The sequence below is a fragment of the Hyla sarda genome, chromosome 1 (genome assembly GCF_029499605.1).
Source record: "Hyla sarda isolate aHylSar1 chromosome 1, aHylSar1.hap1, whole genome shotgun sequence".
In the NCBI taxonomy this organism is placed as follows: Eukaryota; Metazoa; Chordata; class Amphibia; order Anura; family Hylidae; genus Hyla; species Hyla sarda.
Genome location: NC_079189.1, coordinates 606,114,541 through 606,142,034, shown reverse-complemented (window position 1 = coordinate 606,142,034; position 27,494 = coordinate 606,114,541). Strand labels below are relative to the sequence as shown.

The window sequence follows — 27,494 nt, the reverse complement described above, 5'->3', positions numbered from 1 at the left end:
ATTTAAAACAAAAAAAGTGTAAATAAAAATAAACATATGTGGTATCGCCGCGTGCGGAAATGTCCGAATTATAAAAACATATCGTTAATTAAACCGCTCGGTCAATGGCGTATGCGCAAAAAAATTCCAAAGTCCCAAATAGGGTCACTTTTTATATCATGATAAAATGAATAAAAATCATTATTCAATACAAAAATGGTACCGCTAAAAACTTCAGATCACGGCACAAAAAATGAGCCCTCATAGCGCCCCGTATGCTGAAGAATAAAAAAGTTATAGGGGTCAGAATATGACAATTTTAAACATATAAATTTTCCTGCATGTAGTTATGATTTTTTCCAGAAGTGCGACAAAATCAAACCTATATAAGTAGGGGATCATTTTAATCGTATGGACCTACAGAATAAAGATAAGGTGTCATTTTACCAAAAAATTTACTATGTAGAAACGGAAGCCCCCAAAAGTTTTGGGCACAATGACTGACGTCATTATAAAGTAGAATTGGTGGCACAAAAAATAAGCCATAATATGGATTTTTAGGTGCCAAATTGAAAGAGTTATGATTTTTAAAAGGTAAGGAGGAAAAAACGAAAGTGCAAAAACGGAAAAACCCTCCGTCCACAAGGGGTTAAAGGGTCTAGGGGCAGTGTAGCCCTTTAACATGCTATCCCCTACCCAAATGATAGGGAATCAGACGTCTGATCGCGGGGGTCTCGCCACTGGGAGCCCTATGATCTCTGTGCAGCATCCGGCGGTCCAACGGCAATGGCTGTCACGACCCCTCCCATAGACATGCATGGAGGGGACGTGATGTCACAAGGGGGCAGAGTGTGATGTCACGGCCACTGCCGCCGGGACCCAGAGTTCGTTCAGAATGCCAGAGAGCTACGCAGAGATGGCGGGGGTCCCAGTGGCGGCGCCAACGTGATCAGACATCATATCCCCTATACTTTGGATACAATCATTCCCAGCAAGGATCCTCTGTAGACTCTGAGCCGAAAGCTTCTATAACAGTGGTCTCCAATCTGGTGACCTCCAGATGTTGCAAAACTACAACTCCCAGCATGCCCGGACAGCCAAAAAAGTGTGAGATAATAAAACCCCTAAATTATAGGTATATGCCATACCTGTGTTTGGAGAAGAGACATGTGGTTTCCTTGTTGTTACAGGACCTGCGGTGATGTCAGAGTCATGTGATCAGTCACATGGAGGAGGAGGAGTCACATGATCAGGGGCTGCTGCTCTAGGCTCATCTGCTCAGTGTATGCAGGACTCTGCTGTGCTGGTTGTGATCGCTGCTGGATGAGCTGAAGTTATGTGTATGCAGCAGAGCTGTGTGTGTGTGTGATGTGCGTGGTGCAGAGCTGTGTATGTGTGTGTTATATATGTCTGCAGCAGAGCTGTGTGTAATGTGCATGTAGCTGAGCTGTATGTGTACACAGTAGTGCTGTATATGTGTAATGTACATGTAGCTGAGCTGTATGTGTACACAGTAGAGCTGTATATGTGTAATGTACATGTAGCTGAGCTGTATGTGTACACAGTAGAGCTGTATATGTGTAATGTACATGTAGCTGAGCTGTATGTGTACACAGTAGAGCTGTATATGTGTAATGTGCATGTAGCTGAGCTGTATGTGTACACAGTAGAGCTGTATATGTGTAATGTGCATGTAGCTGAGCTGTATGTGTACACAGTAGTGCTGTATATGTGTAATGTACATGTAGCTGAGCTGTATGTGTACACAGTAGAGCTGTATATGTGTAATGTGTATGTAGCTGAGCTGTATGTGTAATGTACATGTAGCTGAGCTGTATGTGTACACAGTAGAGCTGTATATGTGTAATGTGCATGTAGCTGAGCTGTATGTGTACACAGTAGAGCTGTATATGTGTAATGTACATGTAGCTGAGCTGTATGTGTACACAGTAGAGCTGTATATGTGTAATGTACATGTAGCTGAGCTGTATGTGTACACAGTAGAGCTGTATATGTGTAATGTGCATGTAGCTGAGCTGTATGTGTACACAGTAGAGCTGTATATGTGTAATGTGCATGTAGCTGAGCTGTATGTGTACACAGTAGAGCTGTATATGTGTAATGTGCATGTAGCTGAGCTGTATGTGTACACAGTAGAGCTGTATATGTGTAATGTACATGTAGCTGAGCTGTATGTGTACACAGTAGAGCTGTATATGTGTAATGTACATGTAGCTGAGCTGTATGTGTACACAGTAGAGCTGTATATGTGTAATGTGCATGTAGCTGAGCTGTATGTGTACACAGTAGAGCTGTATATGTGTAATGTGCATGTAGCTGAGCTGTATGTGTACACAGTAGAGCTGTATATGTGTAATGTACATGTAGCTGAGCTGTATGTGTACACAGTAGAGCTGTATATGTGTAATGTACATGTAGCTGAGCTGTATGTGTACACAGTAGAGCTGTATATGTGTAATGTACATGTAGCTGAGCTGTATATGTACACAGTAGAGCTGTATATGTGTAATGTACATGTAGCTGAGCTGTATGTGTACACAGTAGAGCTGTATATGTGTAATGTACATGTAGCTGAGCTGTATGTGTACAGTATAGCTGTATATGTGTAATGTACATGTAGCTGAGCTGTATGTGTACACAGTAGAGCTGTAAATGTGTAATGTACATGTAGCTGAGCTGTATGTGTACACAGTAGAGCTGTATATGTGTAATGTGCATGTAGCTGAGCTGTATGTGTACACAGTAGAGCTGTATATGTGTGTAATGTACATGTAGCTGAGCTGTATATGTACACAGTAGAGCTGTATATGTGTAATGTACATGTAGCTGAGCTGTATGTGTACACAGTAGAGCTGTATATGTGTAATGTGCATGTAGCTGAGCTGTATGTGTACACAGTAGAGCTGTATATGTGTAATGTACATGTAGCTGAGCTGTATGTGTACACAGTAGAGCTGTATATGTGTAATGTACATGTAGCTGAGCTGTATGTGTACACAGTAGAGCTGTATATGTGTAATGTACATGTAGCTGAGCTGTATGTGTACACAGTAGAGCTGTATATGTGTAATGTACATGTAGCTGAGCTGTATGTGTACACAGTAGAGCTGTATATGTGTAATGTACATGTAGCTGAGCTGTATATGTACACAGTAGAGCTGTATATGTGTAATGTACATGTAGCTGAGCTGTATGTGTACACAGTAGAGCTGTATATGTGTAATGTACATGTAGCTGAGCTGTATGTGTACACAGCAGAGCTGTGTGTAATGTGCATGTAGCTGAGCTGTATGTGTACACAGTAGAGCTGTATATGTGTAATGTACATGTAGCTGAGCTGTATGTGTACACAGTAGAGCTGTAAATGTGTAATGTACATGTAGCTGAGCTGTATGTGTACACAGTAGAGCTGTATATGTGTAATGTGCATGTAGCTGAGCTGTATGTGTACACAGTAGAGCTGTATATGTGTGTAATGTACATGTAGCTGAGCTGTATATGTACACAGTAGAGCTGTATATGTGTAATGTACATGTAGCTGAGCTGTATGTGTACACAGTAGAGCTGTATATGTGTAATGTGCATGTAGCTGAGCTGTATGTGTACACAGTAGAGCTGTATATGTGTAATGTACATGTAGCTGAGCTGTATGTGTACACAGTAGAGCTGTATATGTGTAATGTACATGTAGCTGAGCTGTATGTGTACAGTATAGCTGTATATGTGTAATGTACATGTAGCTGAGCTGTATGTGTACACAGTAGAGCTGTATATGTGTAATGTACATGTAGCTGAGCTGTATGTGTACACAGTAGAGCTGTATATGTGTAATGTGCATGTAGCTGAGCTGTATGTGTACACAGTAGAGCTGTATGTGTGTAATGTACATGTAGCTGAGCTGTATGTGTACACAGTAGAGCTGTATATGTGTAATGTGCATGTAGCTGAGCTGTATGTGTACACAGTAGAGCTGTATATGTGTAATGTGCATGTAGCTGAGCCGTATGTGTACACAGTAGAGCTGTATATGTGTAATGTACATGTAGCTGAGCTGTATGTGTACACAGTAGAGCTGTATATGTGTAATGTACATGTAGCTGAGCTGTATGAGTACACAGTAGAGTTGTATATGTGTAATGTGCATGTAGCTGAGCTGTATGTGTACACAGTAGTGCTGTATATGTGTAATGTACATGTAGCTGAGCTGTGTGTGTACACAGTAGAGCTGTATGTGTGTAATGTACATGTAGCTGAGCTGTATGTGTACACAGTAGAGCTGTATATGTGTGTAATGTACATGTAGCTGAGCTGTATGTGTACACAGTAGAGCTGTATATGTGTAATGTGCATGTAGCTGAGCTGTATGTGTACACAGTAGAGCTGTATATGTGTAATGTACATGTAGCTGAGCTGTATATGTACACAGTAGAGCTGTATATGTGTAATGTACATGTAGCTGAGCTGTATGTGTACACAGTAGAGCTGTATATGTGTAATGTACATGTAGCTGAGCTGTATATGTACACAGTAGAGCTGTATATGTGTAATGTACATGTAGCTGAGCTGTATGTGTACACAGTAGAGCTGTATATGTGTAATGTGCATGTAGCTGAGCTGTATGTGTACACAGTAGAGCTGTATATGTGTAATGTACATGTAGCTGAGCTGTATGTGTACACAGTAGAGCTGTATATGTGTAATGTACATGTAGCTGAGCTGTATGTGTACACAGTAGAGCTGTATATGTGTAATGTACATGTAGCTGAGCTGTATGTGTACACAGTAGAGCTGTATATGTGTAATGTACATGTAGCTGAGCTGTATGTGTACACATTAGAGCTGTATATGTGTAATGTGCATGTAGCTGAGCTGTATGTGTACACAGTAGAGCTGTATATGTGTAATGTACATGTAGCTGAGCTGTATGTGTACACAGTAGAGCTGTATATGTGTAATGTACATGTAGCTGAGCTGTATGTGTACAGTAGAGCTGTATATGTGTAATGTACATGTAGCTGAGCTGTATGTGTACACAGTAGAGCTGTATATGTGTAATGTACATGTAGCTGAGCTGTATGTGTACACAGTAGAGCTGTATATGTGTAATGTACATGTAGCTGAGCTGTATGTGTACACAGTAGAGCTGTATATGTGTAATGTGCATGTAGCTGAGCTGTATGTGTACACAGTAGAGCTGTATGTGTGTAATGTACATGTAGCTGAGCTGTATGTGTACACAGTAGAGCTGTATATGTGTAATGTGCATGTAGCTGAGCTGTATGTGTACACAGTAGAGCTGTATATGTGTAATGTACATGTAGCTGAGCTGTATGTGTACACAGTAGTGCTGTATATGTGTAATGTACATGTAGCTGAGCTGTATATGTACACAGTAGAGCTGTATATGTGTAATGTACATGTAGCTGAGCTGTATGTGTACACAGTAGAGCTGTATATGTGTAATGTGCATGTAGCTGAGCTGTATGTGTACACAGTAGAGCTGTATATGTGTGTAATGTACATGTAGCTGAGCTGTATGTGTACACAGTAGAGCTGTATATGTGTAATGTGCATGTAGCTGAGCTGTATGTGTACACAGTAGAGCTGTATATGTGTAATGTGCATGTAGTTGAGCTGTATGTGTACACAGTAGAGCTGTATGTGTGTAATGTACATGTAGCTGAGCTGTATGTGTACACAGTAGAGCTGTATATGTGTAATGTGCATGTAGCTGAGCTGTATGTGTACACAGTAGAGCTGTATATGTGTAATGTACATGTAGCTGAGCTGTATGTGTACACAGTAGAGCTGTATATGTGTAATGTACATGTAGCTGAGCTGTATGTGTACACATTAGAGCTGTATATGTGTAATGTGCATGTAGCTGAGCTGTATGTGTACACAGTAGAGCTGTATATGTGTAATGTACATGTAGCTGAGCTGTATATGTACACAGTAGAGCTGTATATGTGTAATGTACATGTAGCTGAGCTGTATGTGTACACAGTAGAGCTGTATATGTGTAATGTACATGTAGCTGAGCTGTATGTGTACACAGTAGAGCTGTATATGTGTAATGTACATGTAGCTGAGCTGTATGTGTACACAGTAGAGCTGTATATGTGTAATGTGCATGTAGCTGAGCTGTATGTGTACACAGTAGAGCTGTATGTGTGTAATGTACATGTAGCTGAGCTGTATGTGTACACAGTAGAGCTGTATGTGTGTAATGTACATGTAGCTGAGCTGTATGTGTACACAGTAGAGCTGTATATGTGTAATGTGCATGTAGCTGAGCTGTATGTGTACACAGTAGAGCTGTATATGTGTAATGTGCATGTAGCTGAGCTGTATGTGTACACAGTAGAGCTGTATATGTGTGTAATGTACATGTAGCTGAGCTGTATGTGTACACAGTAGAGCTGTATATGTGTAATGTGCATGTAGCTGAGCTGTATGTGTACACAGTAGAGCTGTATATGTGTAATGTGCATGTAGTTGAGCTGTATGTGTACACAGTAGAGCTGTATATGTGTAATGTACATGTAGCTGAGCTGTATGTGTACACAGTAGAGCTGTATGTGTGTAATGTCCATGTAGCTGAGCTGTATGTGTACACAGTAGAGCTGTATATGTGTAATGTGCATGTAGCTGAGCTGTATGTGTACACAGTAGAGCTGTATATGTGTAATGTGCATGTAGCTGAGCTGTATGTGTACACAGTAGAGCTGTATATGTATAATGTACATGTAGCTGAGCTGTATGTGTACACAGTAGGGCTGTATATGTGTAATGTACATGTAGCTGTGCTGTATGTGTACACAGTAGAGCTGTATATGTGTAACGTACATGTAGCTGAGCTGTATGTGTACACAGTAGAGCTGTATATGTGTAATGTACATGTAGCTGAGGAACAGAGGGTTGTAGTCAGTAGAGAATATTCAGAACAAGGTCTTGTTATCGGATTGGACCTCAGAGATCTGTACCGGGACCCAATGTTAAATATTCTTATCAGTCATGTTGCAGAAGGTCTTGATTCTTTCGGTATTTTGTCTTTTTGCTGATGAAACAAATATTTTTAACAGGGTCGATGTTCCTGGAGAGATCCCAAATGGACAAGGATTTAGATAAACTAGAGAAATGGTCAGAATTTTAGCCACTGACATTTAATGTGGATAAGTGCAAGATAATGGGGGGTAATAACCCTCGGGCAGAATATAGAATATGTGACACAGTCCTGACCTCAGTATATGAGGAAAGGGATTTAGGGGTCATTATCTCAGAAGACTTAAAGGTAGGAATATAGGGAGAGGTATTAGCAGTAGAGAGAACTGCTCATGTATAGGGAGAGGTTTTAGGAAAGATTAGAGGAAGAAATACGAGACCAGGATATGACAGAAACTTTTATATACAAAAGGGAATCAACAGGATCATTTATATTTATATAGGAGAAAAACTACCAGGAGAGGACATAATGTTATATAGAGGATAAAGTGTTATACATAGAGCACATAGTGTTAAACAGAAAGTTAAACAGATTTGTAAATCACTTCTATTAAAAAATCTTAATCCTTCCAGTACTTTTTAGGGGCTATATACTAAAGATAATCCAAAAAGAAATGCATTTCCTGTGATGTCCTGACCACAGTGCTCTCTGCTGACCTCTGCTGTCCATTTTAGGAACTGTCCAGGGAAGCATATGTTTGCTATGGGGATTTTCTCCAGTTCCTAAAATGGACAGCAGAGAGCACTGTAAGGGGGAGAGAAATAAATGAGTACTGAAGTACTGAGAGTACTGAAATTTCACTCTAAGTATCAAAAATACAATAAAATGAAGAGCCCTCGACCCTGAGAAGCAGTTAACCGTCACTAACCACATGTAGATTGGCCTCAGGTAAGGGTGCAGACATTAAAGGGGTACTCGAAAGGATAGGGGATAAGATGTCAGATTGCGGGGGTCCCGCCGCTGGGGACCCTGGGATCTTGGCTGCAGCACCCACCTGTTGCTGCTTCCGGCAGCGCTGGCGGCTCTCATCCTAACGCCTCACGACCACGGTGACGGGAGAGCGTGACGTCACGACTCCGCCCCCGTGTGACATCACACCCCGCCCCCTCAATGCAAGACTTGCATTGAGGGGCGTGGCGTGACGTAACACAGGAGCGGAGTCGTGACGTCACGATCTCACGTCACCGTGGTCGGGAGCCAAAGCCTCCAGCGTTTCTGGAAGCCGCAACAGGTGGGTGCTGCAGCCGAGATCCCGGGGGTCCCCAGCGCCGGGACCCCCGCGATCTGACATCTTATCCCCTATCCTTTGGATAGGGGATAAGATGTCTAGGGGCGGAGTACCCCTTTAACTCCAGATGTTTTTGGGGATAGCACATGACTATGGTCCAATATGGAGGGCTAGAACTTTTCCCACCTCGGCAGGTGAACCAATAAAAAATGCACAGGCAGTGAAAAAACTCATGAACGCTTTGCTCCTGTCAACCGAGGTGTGAATTGTCAAAATACAAGCCCATACTAAAGAAAACCCCTTATCTACAAGGGGAAAAGGTTCCGCTGACTACTGAGCAGCCAAAGCCGAAGAGAGAGAGAGACCATTGCGTGTAAACCCCATGCTGAACCCCATCTCTATGAATTCCCACATCCACCAGATTCACTAAATGCATTAACTTTTGCAACCCAGCTGCACAAATGTGATGCAGAATCCGGGCAGCACAGTGGCTCAGTGGATAGCACTTGCCGCACTGTGGTCCTAGGTTCAAATCCCACACAGGACAACATCTGCAAATGAGTTTATATGTTCTCTTAGGGTTTTCTCTGGGTTCCCCCATTTCTGTCCACACTCCAAAACATACTAATCTGGAGTTAAGGTTGTGAGCCTAAAGGGGACATGGCTGAATTTTAGTGATAAGCTCTGTGCAGTGCTATGGAATATGTTTGCACTATATAAATAAAGGAATTAGTATAACTATTATTAGAGTGCCATACGAAAACTGTGTGCCTCCATGTCCAACCGTATCTCATCTTGCATCCATGCTACAGGTATAGTTCATTTGTAGTTTCCCCTTCTCCTTTCATTCAAACATTGTATGGCATGGTATAAATAATGGGAGGAGTGGTGTATATATAGGCGGCATGTTGTATATGATGAGCAGAATGATATAAATGATGGGCGGCATGGTGTAAATAATGAGTGTCATGGTTTAACTAATAGGCGGCGTGGTCTGTGTGATGGGCGGCGTGGTGTAAATAATGAGTGTCATGGTTTAACTAATAGGCTGCATGGTATAAATGATGGGCGGTGTGGTCTGTGTGATGGGCGGCATGGTCTATTTGATGGGCGGCATGGTCTATATGATGGGCGGCATGGTCTATATGATGGACGTAATGGTCTATATGATGGGCGGCAAGGTCTATATGATGGGCGGCAAGGTCTATATGATGGGCGTCATGGTCTATAAGATGGGCGTCATGGTCTATATGATGGGCGTCATGGTCTATATGATGGGCGTCATGGTCTATTTGATGGGCGTCATGGTCTATTTGATGGGCGTCATGGTCTATTTGATGGGCGTCATGGTCTATTTGATGGGGGGCATGGTCTATTTGATGGGGGGCATGGTCTATATGATGGGGACATGGTCTATATGATGGGGGCATGGTCTATTTGATGGGGGGGCATGGTCTATTTGATGGGGGGGCATGGTCTATTTGATGGGGGGGCATGGTCTATTTGATGGGCTGCGTGGTCTATTTGATGGGGGGCATGGTCTATATGATGGGGGCATGGTCTATATGATGGGGGCATGGTCTATTTGATGGGGGGGCATGGTCTATTTGATGGGGGGGCATGGTCTATTTGATGGGGGGGCATGGTCTATTTGATGGGCTGCGTGGTCTATTTGATGGGCTGCGTGGTCTATATGATGGGCGGTATGGTCTATATGATGAGCAGCATGGTCTATATGATGGACGTTGTGGTCTATATGATGGCCGGCATGATCTATATGATGGGCTGCGTGGTCTATATCATGGCCAGAATGGTGTATATGATGGGCGGTATGGTCTATTTGATGGGGGGCATGGTCTATATGATGGGCGGCATGGTCTATATGATGGGCGGCATGGTCTATATGATGGATGGCATGGTCTATTTGATGAGCAGCATGGTCTATATGATGGGCATCACGGCCTATTTGATGGACGGCATGGTCTATATGATGGGCGTAATGGTTTATTTGATGGGGTCATGGTCTATATGATGGGCGGCATGGTCTATATGATGGGTGGCATGGTCTAGTTGAAGGGCAGCATGTTGTCTTGGCCCTGCTCTGATATTTATGCATATCCATAAGTTACATTATAATTGTATATTTCCATTGCTTTAAAGAGGGTGAGCTTTATCAAGGATCTTCAGACTGGGCCACCTATTCTCTGTGGGAGATTTATCAAAACCTGTCCAGAGGAAAAGTTGCTACGTTACCCATAGCAACCAATCAGATCACTTCTTTCATTTTACACAGGCTTTTTATTAAAAATGAAAGAAGCGATCTGATTGGTTGCTATGGGCAACTCAGTTAATTTTGCTCTGGACGGGTTTTGCTAAATTTCCCCCTCTGTCTTTAGTGTTAGGAACTTCAGCATCCTCTGAATCCTAAATAGGAGCATCAGACAAATGGGTTCCCCTTGTGTGCTGTATGTGGGAGGTTTTCTTTATGTATTTTGGAATATCGGGTAGGACAGGAAGCCAATTTCCTATCACAGAGGAAGCAGTATTATTACCCGTGTGTAGATGGTGCTGCTGATGGAGTCTCCGTGGATTACCGGGTCTGATTGAGATAAAATATGACATGTCTGTATAAGTGTGCATGCACACTACGTTTCGTAAGATACGGTACCGTATATGGCTGGGGAGAGGGGGGCGGGGAAACCGCACGCTGCCATATGCGGTCCCGTATCTAATGTATTTCAATGAGCGACTGGAGTGAAACGCTGCCTCCGGTCGGCTCCGTTTTGGCCCGTATACGGTTTCCCGACCGGATCTACAAACGTAGTCAACAGCGTTTTTAGGTCCGGTCGGGAAACCGTATATGGGGCAAAACGGAGTCAACCGGAGGCAGCGTTTCACTCCGGTCGCTCATTGAAATACATTAGATACGGGACCGCATACGGCAGCGTGCGGTTGCCCCGCCCCCGACTCTCCGCCCCCCCTCTCCCCAGCCGTATACGGTCCTGTATCTTAAGAAACGTATTGTGCATGCACCCTAAGCCCCAAGCCTGTCAGATAATGTACTTCAGGTTAGGTGTGAAGCTGTGGTCCTGTACATAGGTGATTACTGCCCCCTGTAAGGCTGTGTTCACACATTGCAGTTTCATTGAGGTTCTGTTGCGATACTGCATAATCACTGAAAAACTCTAAAGTACCACATTGCAAAGAAAAAGCGGAAAAAAAATGGGGCGCTCTCTGGAGTGCTCTGGGTGTCACACCTGATCCGCTGGAGTGATCCCACGGAACAAACGAGACCCCGTGATGGTAGCGCGGTGGGTAGGATATGTGCAGTATGCGGCTCACTTTCCCTATTTCCGTATGCACAGGGGTACGGAAAAATAGAAGTGGAGTGAATGGGAAAAAGGAGGGAATTGGGTGGAGCGCTTCTGCTGGAAATGACGGGACTCGTTCCGAGTCCCGTCATTTCCAGCAGAATCGCTCCACCCAATTGCCTCCTTTTCCCCTTTCACTCCAAAGTACCACATTGAAACTGCGTGAAACCGTCTGTGTGAACACAGACTCAAAGACTCAGTGATCAGCGGATGAAAGAGCAAACACATATGGAGGCAGGGGCCTATGGTACGCCATGACAGCCGGGGCCAACAATTGTCTATAAATGTTCCCCAACACCTATAGGACTTTTTATAATGTGTAAAGTTCTTCCATCAGAATAATGTCCTAGAAGCCAGAAGATAGAAGTGATTTTGTGTCTCTAATCTGGTCATGTCCTGGAATTCTTCATCACTGGAATAAGTCCCTTCTCTCTGAGGTGTTTGGGTCTCCAGTAGCAGCTCCCCATGGATTATGCCTGTTGGGTCTTCTCCATGAGGAGCAGTGAATATCACAACCATATATCACACTCTTCTCCTACCATGTAAACTATAGTGATGACATCGCTGGATCGGTGACTACGTTCTAAAAGAAAACTTTTATTAACAATTGGGAACAAGTTTGGAGATGCAGTATATGATATATGTATAAATGTCAGATATCCTATGTACATGGATAATATATAGATGTGTTATCTGTGTCATTTATTGCCTGGAATTGGCTTCTCTCCTGTGTGAATTCTTGTATGTCTGATAAGTGGCGATTTCTCAATAAAACGTTTCCCACATTCTGAACATGAAAATGGCTTCTCTCCTGTGTGAATTCTTTGATGTTTAACAACATGTGATTTCTGAATAAAACATTTCCCACATTGTGAGCATGAAAAAGGTTTCTCCCCTGTGTGAGTTCTTAGATGTATGAGAAGTTTATTTTTCTCAATAAAACATTTCCCACATTCTGCACATGAAAATGGCTTCTCTCCTGAGTGAGTTCTTTGATGTTGAACAAGATGTGATTTCCGAATAAAACATTTCCCACATTCTGCACATGAAAATGGCTTCTCTCCTGTGTGAGTTCTTTGATGTTGAAGGAGATGTGATTTCCGAATAAAACATTTCCTACATTCTGGACATGAAAATGGCTTTTCTCCCATGTGAATACTTTGATGTCTTATAAGCTGTTCTTTCTCAGTAAAATATTTCCCACATTCTGGACATGAAAATGGCTTCTCCTTATTTTGCATAACAGTCTGTGATGGATCAGAAGACAGGACCTGGCTGTGAAGGGCTGAGGGTGTATCTGGGATAATGGAATGTTCTTCATATGTATCTTGTGTGATATCATCATCTGCTTTATAATATGAAGATATAAGATTCTCCTCTGATCTCCTGGTACAGTCATCTGCCAAGAAGGAAACAGATTTTGTTTTGGAGTAATAACGGCCTCACCTGGAATATGCTGTTCAGTTTTGGTCACAGTCCATAAAAGGGACACTGTGGAATTGGAAAGGGTGCAGAGACGCGCGACTAAACTAATAAGGGGCATGGAACATCTTAGCTATGAGGAACGATAAAAAGAGGTACAATTGTTTAGTCTTGAGAAGAGGAGTTTAGGGGGGGGATATGATCAATGTATATAAATGGCTCATACAAAAAAATATGGAGAAAAACGATTCCAGGATAAACCCCCTCAAAGGATGAGGGGGCACTCCCTCCGTCTGGAAAAGAAAAGGTTTAGTCGCAAAGGGTGACACGCCTTCTTTACCATAAGAACTGTGAACTTATGGAACAGTCTACCTCAGGAACTGGTCACAGCAGAAACAATTGATAGCTTTAAAACAGGGTTAGATACATTCCTGTAACAAAAGAACACCCCTTCCCTTAAATTCCCTGGTTGTACTTGATGGACGTATGTCTTTCTTTCAACCATACTAACTACGTAACCTTAAACCCGGAAATTAAATTTTTAGCATTTAAATTTTTCTACCTCTCTTCTCCTAAGAGACATAACTAAAGTTTCCAACTACAGGGCCGTATGAGGGTTTTCTTTTTTGCAATCACACCTTTCATTTTGACATAAAATATCCTGCAGAATGGTGAAAAAGTGTTTTGATGCCCTTCACTGTGCGCCAAAATTGACACGTTATCTTCATTCATCAGGTCGGGACGATCACAACAATACCCGACTTGTATAGTTTTCATTATGTTTTACTAATTTTAAAAATTACGACCAAAAGAAATAGCTATATTCTATTCTGCCCCCTATACCTGGTTTAGTTTTCCGTGTATGGATCAGTATCCGGACATTACTTTTTGCATCATGATCTGCAGTTTTATCTTTATTATTTTTGGGTAGATGAGACTTTTTCATGGCTTTTTCTTAAAAAAAAAAAAAATTCTGGAATTTGATGTAACAAAAAAAAATGCAATTCTGACATTTGGTAAATTTTTTGGTTTATGCCATCCACCATGCAGGACCATAAATCTCTGTGCTCCTGTACTCTGTGACCCCATAGAGAAGTTAGGCCTCCGTACTGCCACCATATAGTATTAGGCCTTAATACTGCAGGCCAGGTGGAGGTCACACCACCTACCACCACGATCCTTAGGCTCCTGCACATTAAATATCCATATTCCAACTATATTCTCCATCCATATTATAAATGTGTTATCTTCCATAACTGAGTCACCGGTTTGGATGATTAAAGGAATATACAGCAGAAAAGACCGTCAGGACAAGAGTTTGAAGAATTCCACACATAATTGTTGTAGCCTGTGAATCTGTGACTCTTCTGTATATTTAGTGGTTACTACTCACCTGTAGGAATGTCCTCCTTATACTGCTCATCACCGCTCACATCTGTCTCTTCTTCTTTCCTTATACCTGTAGCAATAATATAGATCAGATCTTTCCCTGTAGGAATGTCCTCCATATACTGCTCATCACTGCTCACATCTGTAGCATTAATATAGATCAGATCTTTCCCTGTAGGAATGTCCTCCATATACTGCTCATCACCGCTCACATCTGTAGCATTAATATAGATCAGATCTTTCTCTGTAGAAATGCCCTCCTTATACTGCTCATCACTGATCACATCTGTCTTTTCTTCTTCTTCCTTTATGTCTGTAGCATTAATATAGATCAGATCTTTCTCTGTAGAAATGTCCTCCTTATACTGCTCATCACTGATCACATCTGTCTTTTCTTCTTCTTTCTTTATGTCTGTAGGATTAATATAGCTCAGATCTTTCACTGTAAGAATGTCCTCCTTATACTGCACATCACTGCTCACATCTTTCTCTTCTGCTTCCTTTATGTCTGTAGGATTAATATAGATCAGATCTTTCTCTGTAGGAATGTCCTCCTTATACTGCTTATCACCGCTCACGTCTGTCTCTTCTTCCCTTATGTCTGTAGCATTAATATAGATTAGATCTTTCCCTTTCGGAATGTCCTCCTTATACTGCTCATCACTGATCACATCTGTTTCTTCTCCTTCCCTTATGTCTGTAGCATTAATATAGATCAGATCTTTCCCTTTCGGAATGTCCTCCTTATACTGCTCATCGCCGCTCACATTGGTTTTTGTAGAATTAATATTGTTCAGATCTTCTCCCTGATTCATAATGATGTGGAAGAAACAGTGTAAAAGTCATCAGACAGTAGGAGAAGTCACCTGGAATTTTTTTTATATAAGCAGAAGATGAGGAGTCATGGAGAGTGAGGGGAATGACCACAAGAACTTCACAGCCCTTCTACAGATCATAGGGAATATCTCCATCTACCTGATCATCCTGTGGAAGAAGAGGACGGGGACACCTCTCTGCTGCTGTTCTCTTACTGGATCTGACTGTAGGGAACACATACAGAGACTGAATTCATTCTTTACATACAAATAATGAGAGGACGTGTGTATATAGTCATGTCTATTACCTGCTGATGTGAGGGGCTGCTGATCCTCCATCATCACCTGATCCTTGTACTGATCCTTGTGTACTTCTACATACTCCCACTCCTCCATGGAGAAATACACCGCCACGTCCTGACACCTTATAGGAACCTGACACACAATGATACAGTCATCACCCTGACCCCTCCAGTGGTGTTACTGTATAATGTCCCAGCATTCCCAGCAGTGTCACCTCTCCAGTCATCACCAGACCCCTCCATTACTGTATAATGTCCCAGCATTCCCAGCAGTGTCACCTCTCCAGTCATCACCAGACCCCTCCATTACTGTATAATGTCCCAGCATTCCCAGCAGTGTCACCTCTCCAGTCATCATCAGACCCCTCCATTACTGTATAATGTCCCAGCATTCCCAGCAGTGTCACCTCTCCAGTCATCACCAGACCCCTCCATTACTGTATAATGTCCCAGCATTCCCAGCAGTGTCACCTCTCCAGTCATCACCAGACCCCTCCATTACTGTATAATGTCCCAGCATTCCCACCTCTCCTGTCAACAACAGACGCCTCCATTACTGTATAATGTCCCAGCAGTGTCACCTCTCCAGTCATCACCAGACCCCTCCATTACTGTATAATGTCCCAGCATTCCCAGCAGTGTCACCTCTCCATTAATCACCAGACCCCTCCATTACTGTATAATGTCCCAGCAGTGTCACCTCTCCAGTCATCACCAGACCCCTCCATTACTGTATAATGTCCCAGCAGTGTCACCTCTCCAGTCATCACCAGACCCCTCCATTACTGTATAATGTCCCAGCAGTCACCTCTCCAGTCATTACCAGACCCCTCCATTACTGTATAATGTCCCAGAATTCCCAGCAGTGTCACCTCTCCAGTCATCACCAGACCCCTCCATTACTGTATAATGTCCCAGCAGTGTCACCTCTCCAGTCATCACCAGACCCCTCCATTACTGTATAATGTTCCAGCAGTGTCACCTCTCCAGTCATCACCAGACCTCTCCATTACTGTATAATGTCCCAGCATTCCCAGCAGTGTCACCTCTCCAGTCATCACCAGACCCCTCCATTACTGTATAATGTCCCAGCATTCCCAGCAGTGTCACCTCTCCAGTCATCACCAGACCCCTCCATTACTGTATAATGTCCCAGCATTCCCAGCAGTGTCACCTCTCCAGTCATCACCAGACCCCTCCATTACTGTATAATGTCCCAGCAGGGTCACCTCTCCAGTCATCACCAGACCTATCCATTACTGTATAATGTCCCAGCAGGGTCACCTCTCCAGTCAGCAGCTCCATCATCTTTTTGATGAGTTCTAGGATCTTCTGTTCATATGTTTCCTTATGTATCAGGGAGTGAGGTGGGGGCCCCGGGATTGGCCTCAGGGTTTTTTCCCATCCTTCACACACGGGAGTCCAACAGCGTCCAATAGACGACTTCTTAACTACTATGTAATCCTGCATATGGAGAGACATATTAAAATCACTACATACATTCCCAGAATCCCTCACCTCTCCAGTCATATCCATCTGTTATTACATAGATAAGAATGAGGTCATGTGACATCACTCCCAGAATCCCTCACCTCTCCAGTCATATCCATCTGTAATTACATAGATAAGAATGAGGTCATGTGACATCACTCCCAGAATCCCTCACCTCTCCAGTCATATCCATCTGTTATTACATAGATAAGAATAAGGTCATGTGACATCACTCCCAGAATCCCTCACCTCTCCAGTCATATCCATCTGTTATTACAGAGATAAGAATGAGGTCATGTGACATCACTCCCAGAATCCCTCACCTCTCCAGTAAGCCGGAAGAGTATCTCTAGGGTGAGGTTTATTATCCTGTCGGCCATCTTGTTGCTGTCTCTCTCCATGGTTGATGGGTCATCCAGGAGAATTATCTTATATAGAAGATATCAGCAGAGGATCCTGGATTGGAAGAACCTGAAGGGAAGAAGAGGAGACGATGAGAAATATCGTCTGCTAAAAGAAATAACAACAGACGGCGACACATTGCTTCTCGGTCTTTTGGCTAAGATCAAGTGTAGTATCTGTTCTTATCAGGTAGTCCACTGGTAAGGATGGATGGCTGCATGGAGGAGCAGGTGTACCGGGGCATTGCGGGGCTGGTGCCATGTAACCAGCTCAACGGCTGCTCTGATGTTACCTGTTTCCTCCGGGTCTTGTCCTTGGGTCGGGGGGTGTAGAGTTGAAGTACTTTTCTGCCTTGGGGAGTGGTGACCCTAAGGTGCCTAAACTTACAGGATGGATGCCCCACTGAGTTGAAGCACTTGCACCATTAGCTCTTCACCTTTGGCACTCACCCTTGGTATCCCGGCCTTCTGGCTAGGATCAGGCTGGATGACCGGGCAGTATATGCACTCATCCACTTATTTATTTTCTTTGTCACTGTGCCACTTTTACATGTTTGTTTTTGTACACAGGATTTGTCAGGATGTGGTAGCTTTTCTGGGTGTCCCTCCTGGCGGTCTAGAGGAGGTGTGTGCGTTCATTTGGTACCTCACCTTGCTGCAACCCCTTGGCATCTTGGCTTCGGTTGAGATGCCATTAGTATACGGCTCTTTGGCTGATACCTTGGTTAACACCTAGGTTGATGCCAGGTGCATTTGTGGCCCCTTAGTAGCTTCGGCAAAAAGGGACTTTGAACCTGGATCCTTGCAGGTGCCTTTTGGCCCGGAGGTGAAGGGTAGGTTTGTTGGGAGGCCTCTCTCCTGTTGGAGAAGAGTTTTGCGAAAGACCTCATTCTTTGTGCACGTTTTTTAGTGTGACACGTTTGCACTTTTTCTTGCACTTTGGTGATAGAGAGCACGTGCCTCGGCTCTTTAAAAACAACAACAAAAAAAACAGATGGCAACACAGAAAGAAAGACAAATGCACAGAAAGTTCTGGATATTGTGATCAATAAAAAATCTTTTTCCTTACAGCTCAAACCTTACAAATTTTCCTCACATCTTTACCTCACAAGTTTTCCTCACATCTTTACCTCATAACTTTACCTCACAAGTTTTCCTCACATCTTTACCTTACAACTTTACCTCACAAGTTTTCCTCTTATCTTTACCTCATAACTTTACCTCACAAGTTTTCCTCACATCTTTACCTCAAAAGTTTTCCTCACACGTTTTCCTCACACGTTTTCCTCACAACTTTACTCGGTGTGGAGACAGACGTTGTGCCTAACAAGATCAGCAAGACCTGGATGAGAAGAAAAATAAATTTTTGCATAGAGAAAAAAAAAGTTATTATTACAGAAGAAGATTTCTCAAAACCTGTGTCAAGGAAGAGTGGTGCAGTATCCCATAGCAACCAAGATTGCTTCTTTGATTTTTCTGAGACCTTATTAACCCCTTAACGACGCAGGACGTATATTTACATCCTGCGCCGGCTCCCGCGATATGAAGCGGGATCGCGCCGCGATCCTGCATCATATCGCTTCGGTCCCGGCGCTCATCAACGGCCGGGACCCGCGGCTAATACCACACATCGCCGATCACGGCGATGTGCGGTATTAACCCTTTAGAAGCGGCGGTCAAAGCTGACCGCCGCTTCTAAAGTGAAACTGAAAGTGACTCGGCTGCTCAGTCGGGCTGTTCGGGACCGCCGCGGTGAAATCGCGGCGTCCCGAACAGCTGACCGGACACCGGGAGGGCCCTTACCTGCCTCCTCGGTGTCCGATCGACGAATGACTGCTCCGTGCCTGAGATCCAGGCAGGAGCAGTCAAGCGCCGATAATGCTGATCACAGGCGTGTTAATACACGCCTGTGATCAGCATAGGAGATCAGTGTGTTCAGTGTTATAGGTCCCTATGGGACCTATAACACTGCAAAAAATTTAAAAAAAAAGTGTTAATAAAGGCCATTTAACCCCTTCCCTAATAAAAGTTTGAATCACCCCCCTTTTCCCATAAAAAAAATAAGTGTGAAAAAATAAATAAATAAACATATGTGGTATCGCCGCGTGCGTAAATGTCCGAACTATAAAGATATGCGCAAAAAAAGTCCACAAAAGCGTATTTTGGTCACTTTCTATACCATTAAAAAAATGAATAAAAAGTGATCAAAAAGTCCGAACAAAACTAAAATCGTACCGATAAAAACTTCAGATCACGGCGCAAAAAATTAGTCCTCATACCGCCCTGTACATGGAAAAATAAAAAAGTTATAGGGGTCAGAAGATGACATTTTTAAACGTATAAATTTTCCTGCATGTAGTTATGATTTTTTCCAGAAGTCCGACAAAATCAGACCTATATAAGTAGGGGATCATTTTAACCGTATGGACCTACAGAATAATGATAAGGTGTAATTTTTACCGAAATATGCACTGCGTAGAAACGGAAGCCCCCAAAATTTACAAAATGGCGTATTTTTTTTTATTTTGTCGCACAATGATTTTTTTTTCCGTTTCGCCGTGCATTTTTGGGTAAAATGATTAATGTCACTGCAAAGTAGAATTGGCAACGCAAAAAATAAGCCATAATATGGATTTTTAGGTGGAAAATTGAAAGGGTTATGATTTTTAAAAGGTAAGGAGGAAAAAACGAAAGTGCAAAAACGGAAAAACCCTGAGTCCTTAAGGGGTTAAAAATGAAAGCTGGAACTGAATTAGTTGCAATGTAACCCAAACTGACTCTATGTTTGCCTCAATAACTTGTATTAGGTTAGATTTTATGCTATCTTTCACATATATGACCACTCCTCCTCCTTTCTTGCCTTCTCTGTCTCGTCTGTATAAAGGTTACCCTTGTATGGATATGTCCCAGTCCTTACTTTCATTAAACCATGTCTCAGTAACAGCCACTAAATCTACATTCTGAGATGCCATTATTGACCCAAGTTCATTGATTTTATCACCTAAACTGCGAGCATTTGTAGACAGGACTCTGAGCTTGTCATTTCTTAACCTCTGTGCTACTGACATGTTCTGGCATTGTTTCAGGGGAAATTGGACTCATGAATTTTCACTCTTTTGCCCCCCCCCTTCCTAGTTTAAATACTCCTTAGCAAATTCTTGGAATTGTTCACTCAGTACATTTGTTCCTTTGAGAGAAAGATGCAAACCATCTTTTTTGTAGAGTTCTTTTCTATTCCAAGTAGAGCTATCATGAGACACAAAGCCAAATCCTTGCTCTTGACATTATTTACTAAGCCATAAGTTGAACTCCTTAATGCGCCTCTGCCTATCATTCTGAACGTTATGCACAGGCAGAACTTCAGAAAATGAAACAGTGGATGCAAGATCCTGTACATCATTACTAAGTGTGATAAAAGATTCCTTTACCTCTGAAACTTCATTGAAAGCCAGGTCATTTGTCCTTAGATGGACAAGAACCTAAACGTCCTCTTCCTGCTTTGCTTGTTTAACAATATTAACCCCTTAAGGACTGAGCCCTTTTTCACCTTAAAGGGGTAGTCCAGTGGTGAAAAACTTAGGATAAGGGATAAGGGATAAGTTTGAGATCGCGGGGGGTCCGATCGCTGGGGCCCCCTGCGATCTCTCTGTACGGGGCCTCGGCTCTCGGACAAGATAGCGGGTGTCAACCCCCGCACGAAGCGGCGGCCGACACGCCCCCTCAATACATCTCTATGGCAGAGCCGGAGATTGCCGAAGGCAGCGCTTCGGCTCTTCCATAGAGTTGTAATGAGGGGGCATGTCGGCCGCCGCCTCATGCGGAGGTCGACACGCCCCCTTCCCGAGGGCTGTCGGGGCTCCGTACAGGAGATCGCAGGGGGCCCCAGCGGTCGGACCCCCCGCGATCTGCAACTTATCCCCTATCCTTAGGATAGGGCATAAGTTGCTCACCACTGAGTCACCACTGGACTACTCCTTTAAGGACTGAGCCCTTTTTTGCAATTCTGACCACTGTCACTTTATGCATTAATAACTCTGGGATGCTTTTACCGATTATTCTGATTTCGAGATTGTTTTTTCGTGACATATTCTACTTTAACATAGCGGTAAATTTTTGTCGTTACTTGCATCCTTTCTTGGTGAAAAATCAAAAAATGTCATAAAAATTTTGAAAATTTTGCATTTTTCTAACTTTGAAACTCTCTTTTTGTAAGGAAAATGGATATTCCAAAAAAATTTATATTGATTCACAAATACAATATGTCTACTTTATGTTGGCATCATAAAATTGACCTATTTTATTACTTTTTGAATACATCTGAGGGCTTCAAAGTATAGCAGCAATTTTCAAAATTTTCATGAAAATTTCAAAATCTGAATTTTTAAGGGACCAGTTAAGTTTGAACTGGATTTTTTGCGTTTTTTACACTAACATGTTCTTGTTGCCCCATTTTTTTCATTTTTAAAAGTGGTAAAAGGAGAAAAAGCCCCCCAAAATTGGTAGCCCAATTTATCTCGAGTATGGAAATACCTCATATGTTGACATGAAGTGCTCTCCAAGCTCACAACATGGCTCAAGAGGGAAAGAGCAACTGTAGGATTTTTGAAAATGAATTTTGCTGTCATGGTTTTTGGGGGCCATGTTGCATTTAGGAAGCACCCATGGAGCCAGAACAGCAAAAAAAAAAAAAAAAAAACACATGGCATACTATTTTGGAAACTACACCCCTCAAGGAACGTAACAAGGGGTATAGTGAGCCTTAACACCCCACAGGTGTTTGACGACTTTGCGTTGAAGTTGGATGTGAAAATGGAAAATTTGATTTTTAACACTAAAATGCTGGCGTTACCCCAAATTTTTCTTTTTCACAAGGGATAATAGGATAAAATGGACCCCAAAATGTTAAGCCCAATTTCTCCTGATTAAGAAAATTCCCCAAATGTGGACGTTAAGTGCTCTGCTGGCACACTACAATGCTCAGAAGAGAAGGAGCAAAATTTGGCTTTTTAAATTGAATTTTGCTGAAATGGTTTTTTTTTTAGGGGGGGGGGGAGGGGCATGTTGCATTTAGAAAGTCCCCAGGGTGCCAGAACAGCAAAAATCCCCCCACATGGCATACTATTTTGGAAACGACACCCCTCAAGGAACGTAACAAGGGGTATAGTGAACCTTAACACCCCACAGGTGTTTGACGACTTTGTATTGAAGTTGGATGTGAAAATGGAAAATTTGATTTTTAACACTAAAATAATGGTGTTACCTCAAATTTTTCTTTTTTTTTTACAAGGGATAATAGGATGCGCGGCATCGCGCGAGTTAACTGGCAGAAGTCCAGCTGTTACCAGCCCGATAGCCGATAACTTCTAACGATATTCCAGCATAAGTTATCAGCTATTTCTCCCCCTCCCCCCCTCAGAAGCCGCTGCAGATCACAGGTGCTTTAAATCAATGAACTGCAGCGGCTTTTGCGGGGCCAGAGACCGCTGCCACCGCCCGCTTCTCTCCCCCTGCCTGTCCTGGGGTCCTCCCTAGTCCAACCACCACCGCCGCCGCTTCCCCATTGCCTCCCCCATCCCCGATTTAATAATTACCTGTTCCCGGGGTCCGCACTACTTCTGGCTCCGGCGGCGCGTTGAGGACGTCACTCGTCATTGCGCTGCGCAGCGCACAGCAATAGTGCAGGACGTCGCAGGAGGTAGAAGTAACACGGACCCCGGGAACAGGTAATTATAAAACCAGGGATGGGGGAGGCAATGAGGCAGCGTCGGAATCAGAGGCAGCAGTGAAGATCGTCACTAATCTTCGCTGCTGCTTCTAGGAGTTTCAAAACTACAACTCCCAGCATGCCCAGACAGCCTTTAGCTGTCTGGACATGCTGGGAGTTGTAGTTTTGCAACATCTGGAGGGCCACAGTTTGGAGACCACTGTGCAGTGGTCTCCAATCTGTGCTCTTCCAGTTGTTGCAAAACTAGAACTCTCAGCATGCCCAGACAGTCCAGGCATGCTGGGAGTTGTAGTTCTGTAACATCTGGCCCTGCAGATGTTGCCGAACTACAACTCTCAGCATGCCTAGGCAGTCTGGGCATGCTTGGAGTTGAAGTTTTGCAACATTTGGAGGGCCACAGTTTGGAGACCACTACACAGTGGTCCCCAATCTGTTCTCCTACAGTTGTTGCACAACTGGAGGCACGCTGTCTGGGAAACATTATCTGTTTTCTAACTCAGTGTTTCCCAACCCGTGTGCCTCCAGCTGTTGCAAAACTATAACTCCCAGCATTCACTGACAGCCAAAGGGCATGCTGAAAGTTATAGTAGTGTGCCTGCAGCTGTTGCATAACTACAAGTCCCAGCATGCTCTTCTGTCACTGCATAAGGAGAATTGTAGAAGCTGTGCAAACCGTGTTCAGCTCCACCTCCCACGTCCTGCTGCACACGGACTGGTACGGACCGTACCTTGGTACTGGCAATGGCAAGGTAAAGAATTGTTGTCCAGCGCACGTTCCCGTTTAACCCCTTAAGGACTCAGGGTTTTTCCGTTTTTGCACTTTCGTTTTTTCCTCCTTACCTTTTAAAAATCATAACCCTTTCAATTTTCCACCTAAAAATCCATATTATGGCTTATTTTTTGCGTCGCCAATTCTACTTTGCAGTGACATTAGTAATTTTACCCAAAAATGCACGGCGAAACGGAAAAAAAATCATTGTGCGACCAAATCGAAGAAAAAACGCCATTTTGTAACTTTTGGAGGCTTCCGTTTCTACGTAGTGCATATTTCGGTAAAAATTACACCTTATCATTATTCTGTAGGTCCATTCGGTTAAAATGATCCCCTACTTATATAGGTTTGATTTTGTCGCACTTCTGGAAAAAATCATAACTACATGCAGGAAAATTTATACGTTTAAAAATGTCATCTTCTGACCCCTATAACTTTTTTATTTTTCCACGTACAGGGCGTGATCTGAAGTTTTTATCGGTATGATTTTTGTTTTGATCGGACTTTTTGATCACTTTTTATTCATTTTTTAATGGTATAAAAAGTGACCAAAATACGCTTTTTTGGACTTTGGAATTTTTTTGCGCGTACGCCATTGACCTTGCGGTTTTTAATTAATGATATATTTTTATAGTTCGGACATTTACGCACGCGGCGATACCACATACCGTATATACTCGAGTATAAGCCGACCCGAGTATAAGCCGAGACCCCTAATTTCAACCCAAAATCCCAGGAAAAGTTATTGACTCGAGTATAAGCCTAGGGTGGGAAATACCTCATCCCCCCCTGTCATCATCCAGACCCGTCATTAACATCCTCATCATCATCCCCTTGTCATCATCCCACACATCCCCCCTTCATCATCCCCTTGTCATCATCCCACACATCCCCCCTTGTCATCATCCCACACATCCCCCCTTCATCATCCCCTTGTCATCATCCCACACATCCCCCCTTGTCATCATCCCACACATCCCCCCCTTCATCATCCCCTTATCATCCCACACATCCCCCCTTCATCATCCCCTTATCATCCCGCACATCCCCCCTTCATCATCCCCTTATCATCCCACACATCCCCCCCTTCATCATCCCCTTATCATCCCACACATCCCCCCCTTCATCATCCCCTTATCATCCCACACATCCCCCCTTCATCATCCCCTTATCATCCCCCCTTCATCATCCCCTTGTAATCATCCCCACCCCCCTTCATCATCCCCACACCCCCCCTTCATCATCCTCTTCTCATCATTCGCCCTCAGTGGTCTTCAACCTGCGGACCTCCAGAGGTTTCAAAACTACAACTCCCAGCAAGCCCGGGCAGCCATCGGCTGTCCGGGCTTGCTGGGAGTTGTAGTTTTGAAACCTCCGGAGGTCCGCAGGTTGAAGACCACTGCGGCCTTCAACATCATCCAGCCCCCTCTCACCCCCTTTAGTTCTGAGTACTCACCTCCGCTCGGCGCTGGTCCGGTCCTGCAGGACTGTCCGGAGAGGAGGTGGTCCGGTGAGGAGGTGTTCCGGGCTGCTATCTTCACCGGGGGGCCTCTTCTCCGCGCTTCCGGCCCGGAATAGAGGCGTTGCCTTGACAATGACGCAGAAGTACGTTGGCAATGAACGCACCTCTGCGTCGTTGTCACGGCAACGTGACTATTCTGAGGCCGGGCCCGAAGCGCTTAGAAGAGGCCTCCCCGGTGAAGATAGCAGCCCGGAACCACTATCCCACCGGACCACCTCCTCACCGGACAGTCCTGCAGGACCGGACCAGCGCCGAGCGGAGGTGAGTACTCAGAACTAAAGGGGGTGAGAGGGGGCTGGATGATGTTGAAGGCCGCAGTGGTCTTCAACCTGCGGACCTCCGGAGGTTTCAAAACTACAACTCCCAGCAAGCCCGGACAGCCGATGGCTGCCCGGGCTTGCTGGGAGATGTAGTTTTGAAACCTCTGGAAGTCCGCAGGTTGAAGACCACTGCGGGTGGGGGAGTTCACTCGAGTATAAGCCGAGGGGGGTGTTTTATACTCGAGTATATACGGTATGTTTATTTATTTTTTTTTTACACTGTTATTTTTTTTATGGGAAAAGGGGGGTGATTCAAACTTTTATTAGGGAAGGGGTTAAATGACCTTTATTAACACTTTTTTTTAAATTTTTTTTTGCAGTGTTATAGGTCCCATAGGGACCTATAACACTGCACACACTGATCTCCTATGCTGATCACTGGCGTGTATTAACACGCCTGTGATCAGTGTTATCGGCGCTTGACTGCTCCTGCCTGGATCTCAGGCACGGAGCAGTCATTCGCCGATCGGACACCGAGGAGGCAGGTAAGGGTCCTCCCGGTGTCCTGTCAGCTGTTCAGGACGCCGCGATTTCACCGCGGCAGTCCCGAACAGCCCGACTGAGCAGCCGGGTCACTTTCACTTTAGAAGCGGCGGTCAAAGCTATCGGCGATGTGTGGTATTAGCCGCGGGTCCCGGCTGTTGATGAGCGCCGGGACCGACGCGATATGATGCGGGATCGCGGCGCGATTCCGCTTCATATCGCGGGAGCCGGCGCAGGACGTAAATATACGTCCTGCGTCGTTAAGGGGTTAAAATCCAAAGCTTTATTCAAGCATATACACCGGGTACGAAAGGCAAGGTAGACACAGGTGACGCATTTCAGCCCGTCAAAGGGCCTTAGTCATACGAGAATTGTAGTTTTGCAACAACTGGAGGTTTGCCTGACTATGCGCTGACAAGTACTTGCCAGTGAATGGACAGTATTTGTCGGTGCTTTCGCATACCAGACCTCTGGTTGTTGGTCTGACTCTCTTAGAAAAGGTGTACGTTAGACAACTTTTCACCCTAAAGGAGAGCTGCGCCTTATTCATCATTACGCTGCGCATTATTGATGAATAAGGCGAACGCTAGTCAAAGTATAGACAAAAAAAAAAAGGTGGAAATTTGATCTAACATAGACATTTCTTGATAAATCTCCCCCTAAGTCTTCCAGAACCTTACAAATCTTTGTTGTCAAGGCCTATGTTACCAAGGAAGGTGCAAGGTGAACAGGTGACTTGTTGACCAATGGGATTCCTCCAAATTGCTCCTATATATAGCTGGGAGGAACTGGCGGCTAGTCAGTTCTGAGTTCAGTCTTAGCTGAGGTACAGCCAAGTGAAGACCTGAGAAGTTGTCTGGTGTTCCTGAGGGAGGCCAAGGCCTAGTCACGCAGCTACTACATGTTAACGCCTGCAGGTGAAAGTCAAAGTCTGGCGGTAAGCACAAATACAGGGGACAAGTCTAGTCAAGATAGTCAAGTCACTAAAGTCAGCATGGGTTGCACAATACAGTCCAGGTCCACTACAAGTCCCAGTGAGCCAACAACCTCCCTAAAGTTCACTGAGCATCTCCTTGGGCCTAAACTGAGCTATAAAGACTTTAACACTTTGTCTGCCTTTGTTGTTGTTCTGTAACCTTGTGTGGTAGCCCAGTAGTACAGTGTGGTAGTACAGTGTCAACTGGGCCTCCTTGCATCTGTACCCATGTAAATATGCTTCTAGGACTGGGCGCAGAGGACGGATGTAT

General features: G+C 44.0%; 1 protein-coding gene and 1 pseudogene across 1 annotated transcript in view; one reads left to right on the top strand and one right to left on the bottom strand.

Annotated features, from left to right (window-relative positions):
• Positions 1–11,783: 11,783 nt before the first annotated feature.
• LOC130297924 (uncharacterized) overlaps positions 11,784–27,494 on the bottom strand; it is a 95,047-nt gene continuing 79,336 nt past the window's right edge. The window contains exons 20-24 of the mRNA XM_056550810.1: positions 16,818–16,997; positions 15,540–15,666; positions 15,392–15,456; positions 14,421–15,222; positions 11,784–13,004 (exon numbers count right to left, since the gene is read on the bottom strand). Of these exons, the coding sequence (XP_056406785.1) occupies positions 12,304–13,004; positions 14,421–15,222; positions 15,392–15,456; positions 15,540–15,666; positions 16,818–16,997 (1,875 nt within the window). The 3' untranslated portion in view covers positions 11,784–12,303. The remainder of the gene's footprint in view (positions 13,005–14,420; positions 15,223–15,391; positions 15,457–15,539; positions 15,667–16,817; positions 16,998–27,494) is intronic.
• LOC130343640 (U2 spliceosomal RNA) lies at positions 17,564–17,774 on the top strand (annotated as a pseudogene).